Source organism: Neolamprologus multifasciatus, chromosome 19 (assembly GCF_963576455.1).
Source record: "Neolamprologus multifasciatus chromosome 19, fNeoMul1.2, whole genome shotgun sequence".
Taxonomy (NCBI): domain Eukaryota; kingdom Metazoa; phylum Chordata; class Actinopteri; order Cichliformes; family Cichlidae; genus Neolamprologus; species Neolamprologus multifasciatus.
The window spans coordinates 13,851,842-13,867,558 of NC_140457.1; the positions used below are offsets into that span (position 1 = coordinate 13,851,842).

At 39.7% G+C, this 15,717-nt stretch overlaps 1 protein-coding gene across 2 annotated transcripts; it reads right to left on the bottom strand.

Annotated features, from left to right (window-relative positions):
* Positions 1 to 2,329: 2,329 nt before the first annotated feature.
* LOC146496197 (serine/threonine-protein phosphatase PP1-beta catalytic subunit-like) lies at positions 2,330 to 15,112 on the bottom strand. Of its 2 annotated transcripts, XM_085143449.1 has the most exons (9): positions 14,983 to 15,112; positions 10,914 to 11,045; positions 5,937 to 6,167; positions 5,758 to 5,862; positions 5,563 to 5,634; positions 5,131 to 5,282; positions 4,284 to 4,418; positions 4,085 to 4,185; positions 2,330 to 3,718 (listed from the first exon to the last, which is right to left on the bottom strand). In XM_085143449.1, exons 1-9 carry the CDS (start codon positions 15,032 to 15,034, stop codon positions 3,700 to 3,702), a joined length of 999 nt encoding a protein of 332 aa, XP_084999575.1. In that variant the 5' UTR covers positions 15,035 to 15,112; the 3' UTR covers positions 2,330 to 3,699. The 2 variants fall into 2 exon arrangements, with proteins under 2 accessions (XP_084999575.1, XP_084999576.1); XM_085143450.1 differs by having other exon boundaries at positions 2,330 to 4,185.
* Positions 15,113 to 15,717: the final 605 nt, after the last annotated feature.

The following is a 15,717-nucleotide window of genomic DNA, read 5'->3' on the forward strand; positions in this document are numbered from 1 at the left end:
AATCTTTGCATCTTCAACTCTAACTCATCCAAATCCATCTCCTGCTTTTTTTGTCATTGCTGCTGTCTACAAACCAAACATCACAGCAGGTCTATCGTCTTGTCTTCATCCACACCGCGCTGCCTGTACTCCCTTCTTTAGTCCTCATGTGTACTGTCCATTGCTTTAGATGGCTGACAGGTTTAAACTCATTTACCTTCACTGATTCCACTCCTTGCATATTCATTGTTAATTATATATCATATTGTAATGTTGTGTAAATCAAAGCATTTCTGTGAATGCAACATCAGTATTCAAACCAACAAACCTAATTTGAAACAGTGGTTTAACTTCAAAGATCAGATTTGTTTCAGTGAATAATCTTAACATTTAATATGTACAATAATTAGTTTGGAGTGATTATTCAATAAATAATATTATTCCAGAATTATCTGGGTACTGACATTTTGAATGGAAAAACCAGTGACACAACCAAAGGAGAAACAGAAGACTCCTCCTTATCTGACCTTCTCCTATGTGAAGCCTGTGGACAGTCAATACATCCAGTGATGATGATAGCCTCCAGCAGTGTTTTCACAGGTTATGAAAGATTATTTTGTGCACATGTTTACAAATAAATAAAAACCCCATTGCTATTTCTTTATTGTTCTGAAAGTGGTACTATGGACATTGTTGCTTGGCTCTCATCTCATCTCCACTTGGACCCTCACTGTTTTCTCTGTCACTGACCTCATTGTGTTCAGGCCTTTTTTCCCCCAGAGGGCTCTAAAATGGGCTTAGAGTTGTTTGGCATTTTTAGCTGCCTAAAATGCCACGCTGGTTCACTTCTGCTGCATACAAAAGGTTGGAGATGGAAATGTATGAATGAGTGAAGAGGGTGTGTTGAAAATATGAAAGGAGTAGAGCACTTTGAAGAGCTGTTGAATGAGGGAAATGAGAGTGAGAGGAGGACAAATTAAGGAAAGTTAGTTAGTGCATAGGATGAGTGAAGGGAAGCGAGGCCAGCTATGAAGAGGAAGAAGAGTAGGAATGATGGTTGATTCAGATGACATACTTGTGGAGGTATGAAGATGTCTTGGAGAGACTTGAAGAGAGAGAGCCGTGGACTTTTTTTCCAGATTGTTTTTTGTTTGGGATGGAGAAGTGTGTTAGCACTGACTTTCAAGAAGAAGCACAATGTTCAGACCTATTGTAACTACAGAGGGATGATAAGCTATATCATGAAGCCATGGGAAAGAGTTGATGAAGCTTTGTTAAGCAGTGGTGGTGATCAATGAGCAGCAGCATGGCTTCATGCTGAGAAAGAGCACCACAGATGGGATGTTTACTATGACAGTGCTGATGGAGAAATACAGAGAAGCTCAGAAGGAGTTGCACTGTGTATTTTTGTAGATCTAGAGAAAGCATTTGATAGGGTGCCAATAGGAATTCGGGAGTGGCAGTGAAGTATCTGAGGGTGGTGGAGAAGATGTATGAGCACAGTGAGACAGGGGTGAGGTATGTGGAAGGTGTGACCATTGAGTTCAAAGTAGGGTTGGGATGACATCTGGGATTGGCTCTGGAGGTTTTCTGGTTTGCAGCAGTGATGGACAGGCTGAAAGATGAGGTCAGGCAGGAGTGGACAAATATTAATGTTTGCAGACAACATTGTGATCTGTAGTGAGAGGAGAGAGTAGGTCTAAGAGAGACTAGAGAGGTGGAGGTATGCTCTGGAGAAGAGAAAGGAAAGGCAGTAGATGCAAAACAGACTATGTGTGTGAATGACAAGGAGGCAGGTGTAACAATATAGATGCAAAGAGCAGAGGTAGTGAAGGTAGACGAGTTTAAATACTTGGGGGTCAAATGTCCAAAGCAATAGATATTAGACAAGAGAAGTGAAAAACAGAGTGCAGCTAAGGTGGAGTGGGTAGAGATGAGTGCCAGGAGTGATTGGTGACAGAAGGATAGCAGCAGGAGTAAGAGGAAAGGTTTACAAAAGGGTAGTGAGGCCTGCTATGATGCCATGATGGTTTGGAAACAGTGCCCTTGACAAAAAAAAAAAGATATACTGCACAAAGGATGTTGAATATTGACCTGCCAGGCAGGAGGAGTAAAAGAAGAAGGGCACAGACAAGATTCATGGATGTAGTGAAGGAGGGCATGAGAGGGTTGGTGTGACAGAGGATGTTAGATATAGGGTGATGGAGGAGGAGACAAAATGACCACGCAAATGTGGACCTTCTCTTATTTAAGCCAGGAGAATATAAAACGTTAACTATATATTGTGACAAATAAGTGTAGAGTGTGTAAAAGCTGCCCACACGTTACAGTCAATAATTTAAAAACAGCGTTTAGGTTCCATCCATTTTATTGAATTTAAAGACTTTCAAACAAACTTGTACAAATTGCAAAACAGATTTTGGTAACACCTCATTTTATTCTTATTATCATTATTAGGAAATAAATTAAGTGAAATGAAAGTAAACAATGTGAACAGACAACATAAAAATACAACAAAGAGCAAAACAAAGTAGAAAGAATGAAAGAAAAGAGGCAACTGTTTTTCACAAAATTTCAACTGCACCTCATATGCAGCACACTAAAGCTGATTCACCAACCAAGCTTATTGCTGGCCGGTGTCTAAGTACCTTCTTGTAGCAAAGGACACCCCATGTGTGGACTGCTAATATGATGAAGCCCCATCCTCAAGTGCCTAATTTGAAATCATAGAATTTTTTTTAACTGTAGTACTGTATTTACACACCAGGTGGCAACACAATCGTACAGTAATGCTAAAACTGCCTGCTCCGCCACCCACTCCCAACTCAGTTTATCCTGGACGGCTGGCATTTTCCCACAAAGCTTCTAAAAAAGCTTTGTGTTTGTTTTCACTGTGCTACATAAACTAAACACTTGTAATATTGTGGGGCATTTTGTCAAGCTTTTTTTTTTTTTTTAAACAATGTAAGAGCTTATTTAGAATCCTGTGAAATTGCAGCCAGTGGTTTAACATTTCTTATCTTTATTCTCTCCATACAAAGATCCAGCTTTGCAAAGCACAATCTCCCATTTAAAACCCACCATTGTCATAAATGCTTCTGCAAGAACTTAACCCACCACAGACATTCAAACATTCAAAAAGTCTCTCTCGCTCACCTTTCACTATAAATCAAGATCTTTTTTTTTTTTTTTTTTAATGAAGGCAAATTATCCTAATCAGAACAAATATTAAATACACCAAGGAAAAGGTTAATGCCAGCTTTCTGTGGAGAGCGGCATGTTTTTGTGTGGGAGTGGAGCTGTGGCGCAGGGAGGCATTAACAGAGTGGAGAAATCGATGCCCAGAGGGCGTTGTTTTCGGGTAGAGCGTGTCACTGCCAGCAGCTTCTGATTTAGCCTCTATATTTCATTCAAGTCGGTCTGTTCACATTCTCTGCTACTCATTGGGAGTTGCGCTTTCTCATTGGTTAAATATATAAAATGTGCTTGTTCACAACAACCACAAAGTGCACTGCACATGCTGTAACGAGTTTAAGATGTTAAACTGGATTAAAAGAAATGTTATTTGTGTCTAGGGAACTATCATTGCACAGAAACCGCAGTCTGAACTGAAACACACGGAAAAGATTCTCTCGGCTTTTTGAGAGGTCAAGGCAAAATAACGTTGAACCTTCATTTTGTTTTGAAAAAGATTTATGGTGACTTGGTCATGTTGCTGCTCTAAACAGAGTAGCCATTCCTTTACACAACACAGAAGCCCAGAAAACCAGAGAAGAAAGAAAACAAAAAAAAAGCATTAGAAATAAAACCACCAAAAAAGATTATTTGTTAATAATATCAAAAATACCAACAAACAGGCAAAAAAGGAGAAAAAGATTGGTCACAGCAAATTTATGTACACGTACACATTAAGAAAAGAGCTGTCAGTGGAGTTGACGAGGGGTTGGTTGAGTGGGGAAGGAGGAAGGAGGAGAAAAAAAGATTCGGGCAATTAGATAAGCCCTGTATCTTCACTATACAGGGGAGTTACAGAGGGGTGCCATGATGGCAGACAGGGGTTGTATGAGGTGAGAAGGAGGAGGGAGAGCCACGGTTGTATGTTCACCTCTTCTTGGGGGCTTGGGTGGTGCGGGGTGGGGTGACGGGCCGGCCAGAATTTACACCACCGTACTGATACTTGGCCTTCTTCTCTGAGGGCTTTAGGATCTTTAAAACACAAACACAGAGAAATGTGTCACTGTCAGTTCACACACACACACACACACAAACAAACACCCGAAAAAGGCAAATGATTTTCACACTACCTGGAAGGAGCACATGAGGGATTCATCAACACTCATCATGCCGCCTGCGTTATCAAACTCCCCGCAGTAGTTTGGAGCAGAGAAAAGTGTGACCAGTTGGCGTTTGGCAAAGAACTCGTATCCATCCTCCACAACCTGTTAAAAGAAAGATGACATTATTCCAGCGCCTACAAAAAATCAATACCAAGAAACAGGTCTTCAGCTAGTTTCACAATCCAAGTTTGCTATCAAGGTTGAGTGTATGTAACCACCTACATCTGAAATCAATAAGAAAAACCAAATGCAGAGCTGAAATAACTGTGGGTAACTTAGGAACCAGTCTCCTGATTGTTCAGTTGTATGATCAGTACTCTGAGAAAGTCTTATTTGTGACAATCAACAGGCAACAGTGTCATAAGTGGATGACTCTTTATACTACAAGTGTTGCTCGTGTTTACCTTTCTCCATGCACTCCACTCCACTGGTAGGAGATCAAGTTAAGCAAGAGACATCTATTCTATCTCCAGGCCATAAATGCATAAAGTGCCTCGTCATAGTTTGCATAATAATATTTTAAACAAGAAAAAATATTATAAACTGAGTGCCTGTATGTACAATACATGGGCGGAATACAGAGAATGAATGGGAGCAGGAAATTAGAAAGCTTCTATTAACAGATGTTTTCTGCTCTGTTTTCTGTGTCCTCTCATCAACAACATTAATTAAAATCGAAGATGGACATAACTGAAGCAAATGGATAAACAATTTTAAATCACAGAAAAAAAAAGGCTAATCAATATCCTAGCTTTGTGCCTACAGGGACTTTCATTTCACAATCAGACTCATACCCAATTCCACTCCCAATTACCTGGTGGGCTCTGCAGATGAGGTCCAGGTCATGCCGGTTTAGGAACTTACTGACCACATCTGCTCCGAAGGTGAAGGAGACCCCGCGGTCGTTCTCTCCCCAGCCTTGTACATCCTTGTCTGGATCTGACCACAACAGGTCACACAGCAGACCTGGGATACACACAGGTAGAAGATAGATGGACCCGAGGAACATAAAGCGGGGAAAAAAGTGGAAAGGAGAGAATAAACAGACAAATGGAAAAATCTGCTAAAACCTTGGCTGATGTAACAAAGATGATCTACTGATGAAACAGTCATACACTCAGGAAGAGAGAGGCTGTTTTTTCCATTTAAAAATAAACTTAAATTCCTGGGAGGAATCCAGAGGAAGTGAACATGTTCAGTGTCAAGTACGAGCATACATCTAAGAACACGCAGGCACACACAGTACCTGTGTCGGGCACATCTGTGGGCCTCATGATCCTGCGGATTTGCTCCATCGACTGCAAGTCCGGTGACAGCCCTGGAACAAAAAGGCAAAAAGATTGCTTTTGATTAAAGACACTATAGAGCTATTTCAAACACGGGTTAATAAAAAGCTGCAGTTCAGATTCAGGGCAGTGAGTGTCGACGGTAGCTCCCTCACCTCCATGGCAGCAGAAGATTTTCTCATCAATAATAGCAGCAATGGGGAGGCAGTTAAAGCAGTCAGTGAAAGTCTTCCACAACTTGATGTTGAACCTGCGCTTGCCTGGTGAAAGAAATCAAAAGTTATTCTCAGAACTGAACTGCGCCTGTGTAAAGCCTCAGTTTATTAGTACTTACACTCGTCATAGAACCCATAGATGCGGTTGATGGAAGCACACTCATGGTTGCCCCTGAGCAGGAAAAAGTTCTCTGGGTATTTGATCTTGTAGGCAAGCAGAAGGCAAATGGTTTCCAGGGATTGTTTCCCTCTGTCCACATAATCACCCAGGAAAAGGTAATTTGCCTCTGGAGGGAAGCCACCATATTCAAACAGCCTCAATAGGTCTGTGTACTGCCCATGAATATCACCTGAAACAGAGGTAAAAGGGATGAGGGGCAGGCAAGTAAGGCTGTTAATTTGACAGTTTAAAGGCAGGATGTTGTAGTCAAACAGAGACAGGCAGGAGGAGAATTCTGCCTAGAGGAAAAAAAAGTGTAGAAATATTTTTAATGCTGTGTTTTTCTACCTCCTGACTCCTACATGCACAACTCACTGAAGTTGTTTGGATTTTAAGATAAGATCTGCAAGACATGTAGTTTGGTTGGGACATAAGACTGAGCCTATATTAGGACTGTGTGAGCGAGGCAAACGACACACACACACACAAAAACCATTAAAACTGTCACCAGAGCACGCAAAGTAAGCTACTGAGGCAAAGAACGCTCGCAATCCACATTAATCACAAAAGGACATCCATCCAAAAATACACACACAAACACACACACATATCTACACAAACTTGCTTTAATTTTAACCACTCTCTGAGGATTAACGCTCAATCTCCTCCCTCTTTGACATTTAGACAGGCAGTGATGAGCGGTAGTCGCTCTCACCAGAGCATAGGGTCTCTGCAGAGGAGACTCACTTCATCACCTAGCCAAGACCTGCTTCCTTTTATATCCTCTTGCACCAGCTAAAGAGATGCTCTAATTTGGGCTAAGTGCTCCAGACACAGATGACTACAGAGAGGCCTACCAGAAAAGCGTTGCAATAATAACAGGCTTTATTATGACCAAAACAGAAAGCCAATTCATGCACCACACTCATTACAACATGGCATAAATTACAATGAAATGACAGCCCTTTTTAAGCAGTCCAGCTGTCTGGCCTTAAAATAAAATGACCAATGAAAAAGTAAATTTTATATTGAAGTCATATTGAGGTTGGCTGGCATGATTTTTTCCCCTATTTCACGGTGCCCATCAGGCATCCATGCACCAAAACCCAAACCAAGGCTGGCACCAAATCTTATATGGCTACAGGCCTACACTTAGGACAGCATGCAAAGGCACATTCTTCCATGCAAATAAATAATTTAAGTCTGGCTGTATGTTATTTTCTGTTTTTGGTGTTCTTAGCTGGTTGGCTTGTGTTTCACAGCCTCCTACTTTGTCTATTTATTTAAAGTTTTGCTCCAGGCATGCAACCCACTGGTCAAGATCTAAGGCATTTACACTGTAGTAACAACTTCATAATCCTTCACATTAATATTACAATATTGAAACTTGAGCGAATCACATATTAAATGCAGACATTAATGCACAAAATCCAGGTCACAAGCTGTCAGTATGAAATCAGCAAAGCTTCTTAAAAGTCCAAACTACCACTTTAATTGCTGTTTTTAAAGTGATATTTGGAGTTTAACCTGCTCATCAGAGAGACATGAGGAGTTGGTGGGTGGGTGGGGGGGACAAGAGAGGGATCAGCAGTTTTTTTGTTTGTTATTTTCCCATTTTGAGTTGTGGAGGGTGGCATAGTGACATGGTGGTTAGCACTGCCTTTCTGGATGGAAATTGCATGTTCTCCCTGTGCCTGCATGGTTTATAACTGAGTTTTCTGAAGTTCCCAAACACATGCAACCTAGGTTAACTGCTGATTCTAAATTGGCCATAGGCATGAACGGCTGTTTGTCTCTGTTGTGTCTGTTTAGGGTGTTACCTCTTTCTTGCCCTATGACAGCTGGGATAGGCTCATGACCTTGGACTGGATAAGAAGAAGAAAAATGGATGGCTGTCTGATGGAGGTCAACTATAGCTTACTATTATGTTAACTTTAGCTGAGGTGTGATACTATGGCAACTTTTTATTTCTCCCTTCTGCACTGATGATGACAGATTTTACCTGTACAAGTTTAATATATTTTAAATTACTATTAGTACAAGTCACAGCCGGTATTTGTTTTGCTCACAAAGGTCTGCCAGGTTCATTTTACACTCAGTATGATCAATTCCACACTAAGAGCTACTGTATGACTAACATACTGATATGAGTGTGAATTTGCAGAATCTTTTTTGGTTTGTTTGTTTTTTTAAAAAGGGCAGCCTCTGCCTGCACTCTTACAAGAAACTGTAGGATGTCAGTGAGTGAATTATTTACTTGGCCTGTTCCTGTTCCGTCAAAACAAACAGACAGTAAAAGCACAGAGATTATGGGTTCAAAACCAGTGCAGAAAAAGGAAAGCTAAAAACAAAACAAAACACAATGCAGAACCACAAATTAGCAGGATTTATCTTCCAAGAGGACACAATATAAAAGTTCATAAAACATTTTTAGAAAAACAACAGTGCACAACAGCATGGGCTATGTTGTCCATTTGTGGTACAAGCATTAGAGTACAGGTGTTTTAGGAATACTGAATAATACCGCTCAGAGTATATTTGTAAACACTAAGCTAACAGGGTTATTGTCTCGAACGATAGTATAGTGTGTTCAGGTAAAAATATTACCTTGGGGATCATGACACACACGTCAAATTTAAAGAAAAACAACAAATGTAAATAAAACAGGTTCAGTACACAGATCAAGTTTTCGTGATCTTTAAAATACTAGAGCAGCCTAATACAGCAATGTTTCCTCCTGCTTCTAGAAACACGCTTGCTCCACTGGCTGAGGCCAAACCCTGTCACATGTTTTTTTTCCCTTCTTCCTTAAGTTTGTCCTTTACCACTTTCCTTCAACAAAAACAAAATAAACAGCTGCCTGGTTAAAGACTGACCTTGCCGAATTCTGTGATTTAACGATAATGATGGTAAATGCAAGAAAAGAATCTATTTTAGCGTCGCAGACAGACTTGCAATCAACTTACTCCAGGGTCTTTAATCAAGAAAACTAGAGACGTCTTAATTAAAGGAAAAAGTCTACAATTGAAACGGATTTGTGGTGCAATCTTGTGTTCTGTTCTAACTAACTATCAACACACACCCGCCTAATGTGCTCCCTACTGGGGACAAACACCACAGTCTCGTTAAGAGCAAAATTGCACCAAATTAAAGTGAAGTTTATATTACACCTTAGCAGAATTTGTAAAATCTCAGTGATGTTTTGCAGTTCCAATAGCTTTAGGTCCTCTTTATGTTTCCATGGATAGTGTGTGAGTTTATTCTAGCTGCAGCAAAAGGATAACAAATTTACTCTATAACTAAACTAAACAGGGGCTCAAGTATCCTCTATCACTCTCACTAAAACACACAAGGATAGCATGTCTTTGGGCAAGTATGGAAAAGAGAGATAATTATCGTAAGCAATTTCTGTTTCGTAGTTCATATCATAATACTCATATTATTCTCTTCAATTTGTGAACTGTTTGTGCTGCTTCTCAATCACTCCTTGTAGTCAAGAAGTAATAAAAGGTATCTTATTTGCTAGGGGTATAATAATTCTGAAACTGAGGCTCATAATATAAACCAAGGATTTGGAGAATTGTTTCACGTTTACGATTTATCTCAGGCCTGCTCATACACAGAGCACACAGCATTGATGTTTGTGGTCTTTCTTCAACTAATTCGACCGATTAACAAATCTAACCCTTTGGTTATTTTGCAGACAACTCTAATTACAAGATGGTGTTTTTTTTGTTTTTTTTTTAAATCATAGATTATTTTTTTGTAGCAAAAAAAAAAATCCTCATCCTCATAATGATGGTTATTAGAAGTCTGTGTTTAAGTTTACACAGTGGCAAAGCTGCAAGCTTGGGAAACATTCACTAGTAGAATTACAATTAGCAGATGAGATCGAGTGCAAGTAAGTTCAGAACCTGATCCATGTGACCTAAGTAAATAATTGAAGACATTCACTGTTTGCTCTTTATAGTCAATGCTTGATTGCCATCACAGCTGTGGGTTAAAGGCAGCTAATTAGCCTGAGGTTATAGGTTCAAGAACTAAACATATAAAGTTACAATTACAAACAGCACCATCTAGAACTCGTCAAAGTTAGACCTGTGTGGAGAAAGGCAGACATGGCCTTTGTAAAGCTAGCTGTACTGATCACTGAGATGTTAGACATATAGACACCACCAATGTCAGCATTCAATTAAAATTCCTTACTGCTTCACTTACAATATAAATAGCGCCATCTGAGGCTGAGTGTTTAGGTGGTATACAGTATTACTTTCAAGGACTGACACATGTAATAGACAGTTTAGAGTTGTTTGAAGTTGCTGCAATACACTGGAGGAATGAGATAAAGCATGTGGGAGTGTGCAGAGATATGCAGGAGCCAGTTAGACACAGCAACAGTGATGGCTATTTCAAACGCAGAAAGAAGAAGCTCATTTGTAAAAGTGTATTTCTCTGCTTGTCTTTCATTTATCTATAGTATGGATGTAATCTGTGCATATGTGTGAGTGTATTCTCTGTTACATACATGGAGCAGCTGAGTCAAGAGAGTAACAGTGACTTAGTATATGACCCAGGATAAGACAGTGTTACCCGGTCTGGTTACATAAGTCTGAGCTGCATCAAAGAAATAGATTGCTGATGTGGGCTATGCAGAGTTTGTGGTCTGTGCTTTGCAGAGTGGGGGGTTGCCATCAGTGCACCCAACCCTTTGCAGCCAGACTATAGCATTAAAAATTCAGATTATGTTGTTGTTTGACATTTCAAAAGGCCACAGAAAAATAATCAAAACCTATAGAGTACGTGTTAAACCAATTATTGGACCAAAGGGAAAACAAACAGAGAAAATATCAATGGTTCCCATGTTTTTAGGTTCCTTTAACTTTCTGTGTTCGTAAACAATTTAATTGAGAGTTAGGTCAGGGCAGAAAACACTGACCACAGATCTTCAGGGGCGCTTCCAGTTCCAGCAGGATGGGTTGGCTGAGGAAGATCTCCCTGGATTTGATGCAAAGACCCCGCACCTCCGCCTCTGTCATCTGGACTATCTTCCCCGGGCGACATCCCCGCACTAAGGAGGAGACAAACTACACAGTCAGTGCTATTGTCAAGTGAGTGAGTTATCAACAATCAGTGTGTAAAAAACTCCCAAAAAACAAAACACCAGCAACACAAACTTCATCAAAATTAGGCCATAACAGAATAATGTTTCACCTAAGGGAAAAACACTTGTGGCAGTATCACAAAAGCCAATAAACTGAGGGCGTAATGATTCTGTAGCCTATAGCTGCTTAGTCTCAGCCATACTTTAGAAACACGCTGCTTATTCTGTGAGAGCAGCTTGCATCTGAGCACTGGTGTGGGTTTATTGGCTGTGTAGCTGCAGTAGCTTAAGCCTACTTTCTGGCGTTCCGCCACAGCTCTGGGTGAAGATTTATCTTATAACGATAAAAAAGGGGAGTGAGAAATGCAAACGCTGGTTATAGTCAGCAGCTGAAACAGACAAAGATATGAAAAGTGAGATTATAACTTAAGAACTACTTGCTTGCCATGTTATCTGGAGGCTGGAATAGACAAAAATTACGTTTTATATTGTTTGGAATAGTCTGTGCCTGATATATTTGACATTTTCAATTTCAGGTCTGGAAAACTTAGTGTAATATTTCTGAATATTTCTTAAGGATGGTCTATAAAGAGCACGTTATCAGTCACACAGCATTACAGCTATGCAAAATCATACCAGTAATCAGAGTCATCCCTGGCTTAGAATCAGCCTTTGGGAGATGACTACGCACGACAGTAAGCGTGACTAGTCTATGTAAAGTAAAGGCAATAGGACTGTAATGTCCTATTTGACAGAAATCTATGCATTTTCTTATTATTACTGACAATCTGATAAAAGTGAAACTTAATTTAACAAAAGTAGTTAAAATTATTTAATTACAACAGTGGAAGAGAGCATAAGAATGAGTTTGAGGGAGGCACCTATGGTTAAATGAGAGTTGATGAAAGTCAAGATACAAAGTATTTAAATGTACGTTCTGCATGTTAAATGGTAATTTGCTGAACTGCTATTCAGCTCATGCAAAGAGGGTTTGAACTGCTATTTTTATTCTCAGTTCTTATCATTCTGGTGCTATTAATGTTCCTTTGGCATTGGCTAAAAACCCTGTAGGCGAGGCAAACATTTCTTTACGCAGGAAAAACCACTTGTTATGGTAGTAACTGTGAACAAAAGCTGAAATGAATATAAATGGATAACAGACTCAATAATGATCTCATAATACTCACTTTTAAGTCCTAGGTTGACATTACAAAAAGCAAATCAAAGCAAGGCATGAAAATATTCTCTGCATGGAAACAATAGTGATGAACAAATCCACAACTGAGGAATTATGCAATAACTAACCATTTTGTTATTGCCTTAAGCTAGACGCCCACAAAAGAGCCCAATAAAGGGTAGCTGAGCCTAGTGAAGCGAATGCATGTTAGTCAGAGAATGAGTTTCTATACCCTTTTTCAATGTAGCTTTTTCTGTTGTATTTAATGGATACCATTACAGAATGACCACAGAATGACCCCACAAGGGAGCAGTTCAAATTGATGTGTTTGTGTGGAATTCCTAAAGCTTAGTGCCTGATGTTTCTGTACATATATAAACATTTATATGCATTCTGCTTACACAGTGTGTTCAAACTCCCTGACTCTCAGTGTTTCATTAGCTAAGAAATCCAACCAAATCTGAGTTTAAGCGAGTGAATCACAGGAATATAAACCAAATCCACAGTATCAAAAACTGTTCAACGGCTCCTCTGTTAATATTTCTTATCCTCCATCTACTGAATCAGCACTGCTACATTTCCCATCTGCATCTCAGAGTGCGGAGCATGAAATCGCAGAAGTAGGGCTCTTTACTCAACAGCCCAGCCTCATCAGAGCAGAGCAAGTTAAGCTTGGATGTTTAGCCTGCTCAGCTTTAACAGTGAACCTTTTAATGTTCGCACTTGCACTCTGCAGGCTGGCACTTTTAAAAGAGATTATGTACTTAAGACTACTGAGGGGGCAAAGGCCAAACTGAAGCAATGACAAGGATTTTGCAACAATCATAAACAGAATCATTGTTTGTTTGTCTTGCTAAATTGTGCGTGTGTTCACATGTTTTATAAGAATGAATAAGCAGTCTCAATGACACTTTTTCTCACACAGAAAAACAAACAGTAAGCTACTTTGTTATGCTGGAATGCAGAATAAAGGCATTTCCATGGGCTTTCTTCAGAAACTTGACACAAGACCATTATGAGTCTCTTGATATATAACTGGGAATCTGTGGTAAACACTGGGAAAACAGAGTTTGTGTTTTGTATTACTCTAGTATTCTAATCAGCTCTGAGGCAAAACCTTTGATTAAAGAAGATGTGTCATGTATTTATTGCTTCATTAATACTCAGTTATAACTATTTATGATGCTCACATCAGTAACTGAAAGGGTAACCAAATATTATCTATGAGATAATAATATAATAATAAAATAAAAAACTTTTGTAGACCGCAAAGATTATTACCAAACTAATCACTTACGAAAGACGTCAAATGCTAAGTTCAACTGGCATTACAAATATGAGCAATGTAATCAACAAGTCACAGTTGGAGCTGAGTGCCAAGGAAAAGTGCGTCAGCGGGGGACTTTTGAGGAGAGATAAATGGTTTGCCAAAAGTCACACACACAGCTGTCTCAAAGTCACCTTTCTGTATTCAAAACAACGCTTTAAATCTGAAATGGTAAGAAACCCAGGGAGATGCAGTTACCACCAAGAATTATCCTAGCATCCTCCACCAGAGTCAAAGATAGCAGTGGAAAGTATGCCAAGGACAGCTGAATTCGCTGTAGTGGTCTGCTATGACTCAAAGGATATCTCAGGGGGACAGAAAACTCACAGTCTTCTCTGAAGCAGCTGGTCAGCCATCATCCTTCTTTCTGCTTGGCCCAAATATCATCATCCTCAGACATCACCAAAATTCCCCAAAGTATAAAAGCAAACAACGTCATTGTGAACACAGCGTGACTTAAACATCCCTGTGGATGAGCCAAAGAAACACATATTTCACTAATATTCTTTTATCACATGTGTGTTTCTTAATTCTGATGTACCTTTAGTGCAAACAAAGACATATAAAGGTAATGTGTGAGCACGAATGTCCTGAATCACACCAACCTACCCACTAAAAAAGACACCTCCAAACCAAGTCACTCCAAAAAAGGTAACTTTATTTAAAAAACCAACCCAATAGTTAACCAGCTATGATTCATTCAGGATCTAGTGATAAACGACACCCATTAAAGTTAGCTATTTGTGTTTTATTATTATTATTATTATTATCCACTTATTTATAGAGCAGACCTAATAACCAGGTCACTAATACACAAAAATTTGTGGGAGCAGCAAATAAAATAATGACAACCGTCAGCACCGCGAATGTGGGGCAAACGCGTTTAAACCAAAGGGAGCTGCAATACTACTGCGTAACAGTACAACGATTCAACCTACAACAGTAACAATGACTTTATACTATGCACACTGGACGAGGAGGAAAAGAAACGTCCCCGCCTCTCCTTCTTGACATCAGCCCCACATCATTTGGCAAATGGGGTAAAACGAAAAATGCCGCAAACACAGCAGACCGAAAGTTTAATTACACGCTAAAGTAAAGGCCACGACACGATACGGTATCTGCCAAACGTAGCCGCAGATTATTGCTGCGCAAACACACGCTAGGCTTTCAGCGCTTGCAGTGTTTATAAACACGGCCAGCTAACGGTAACGTTAGCCGAAGCTAGCCGGGCATAGCGTTAAAATGGACTGACGTTAGCCCTACCAGCTAACACTTTCCTGCATTTTGCGAGGCAACCGCGACAGTTACCGGATATTATTTAAACCCCATTTTTTAAACACCGAACCCTTCACCTGTTCCCCACAAAAAACACAGTAAATATAACTCAAATTGTTCACCTTCCAACAGCCGAGAGATGAGGCTATCCACGTTCAATTCACCCTCCGCCATCTTCACACTGCTGTTATACTGTACAGTGTTGGCCGCTTCAGTTCCCCCAGCCGACACCAGGGGGGGTTGTTGCTCACAAACCGGTTGCCAAAGACCTTGACCAGGGAGCAGATTAGTGAATAATCCACTTATTTTTTATTTTTACCTCCTTTATATACATCCACCATCTACTATAACTATACAAAAATATTAATAAAATTACAATTGTTTAAATAGGAATTGGGATGAAATCTAAAAACGTACAAAAAGTATGAAAGGTACAGTAGCATGTAAGCAGCCACCCTATAGACCTGCTACATTATTACTGATTCAAAAAACAAACAAAGTAAAGGTTACATCAGGTTACATATAGTAAACTGATCTGGTTTGTAATTATGTCTGCAATGTGTCAAAATAAATACGTATGTAAGTGGCGTAAAGTCTAGTATTTCAGCTTGTGCTGAATGAAGGGGGAAACTGCAGAAAATGTTTCTCAATGCTTGAGTAAATGTACTTTTCACCCTGTCACAAGTTTGTGACATAACCAACAGAAGCTGTCGGCATATTTCATCACTCTAAAGAGATCATAAACCATTCCTGTGTATATTTTATCAGCAGGCTCGGCCTTTGGAGGTAATAATCAACCTAACCAACTGGAGCATTAGTAGTTTGTGTTTTGCAGTGCTTTTTCTGCACAAACAAGT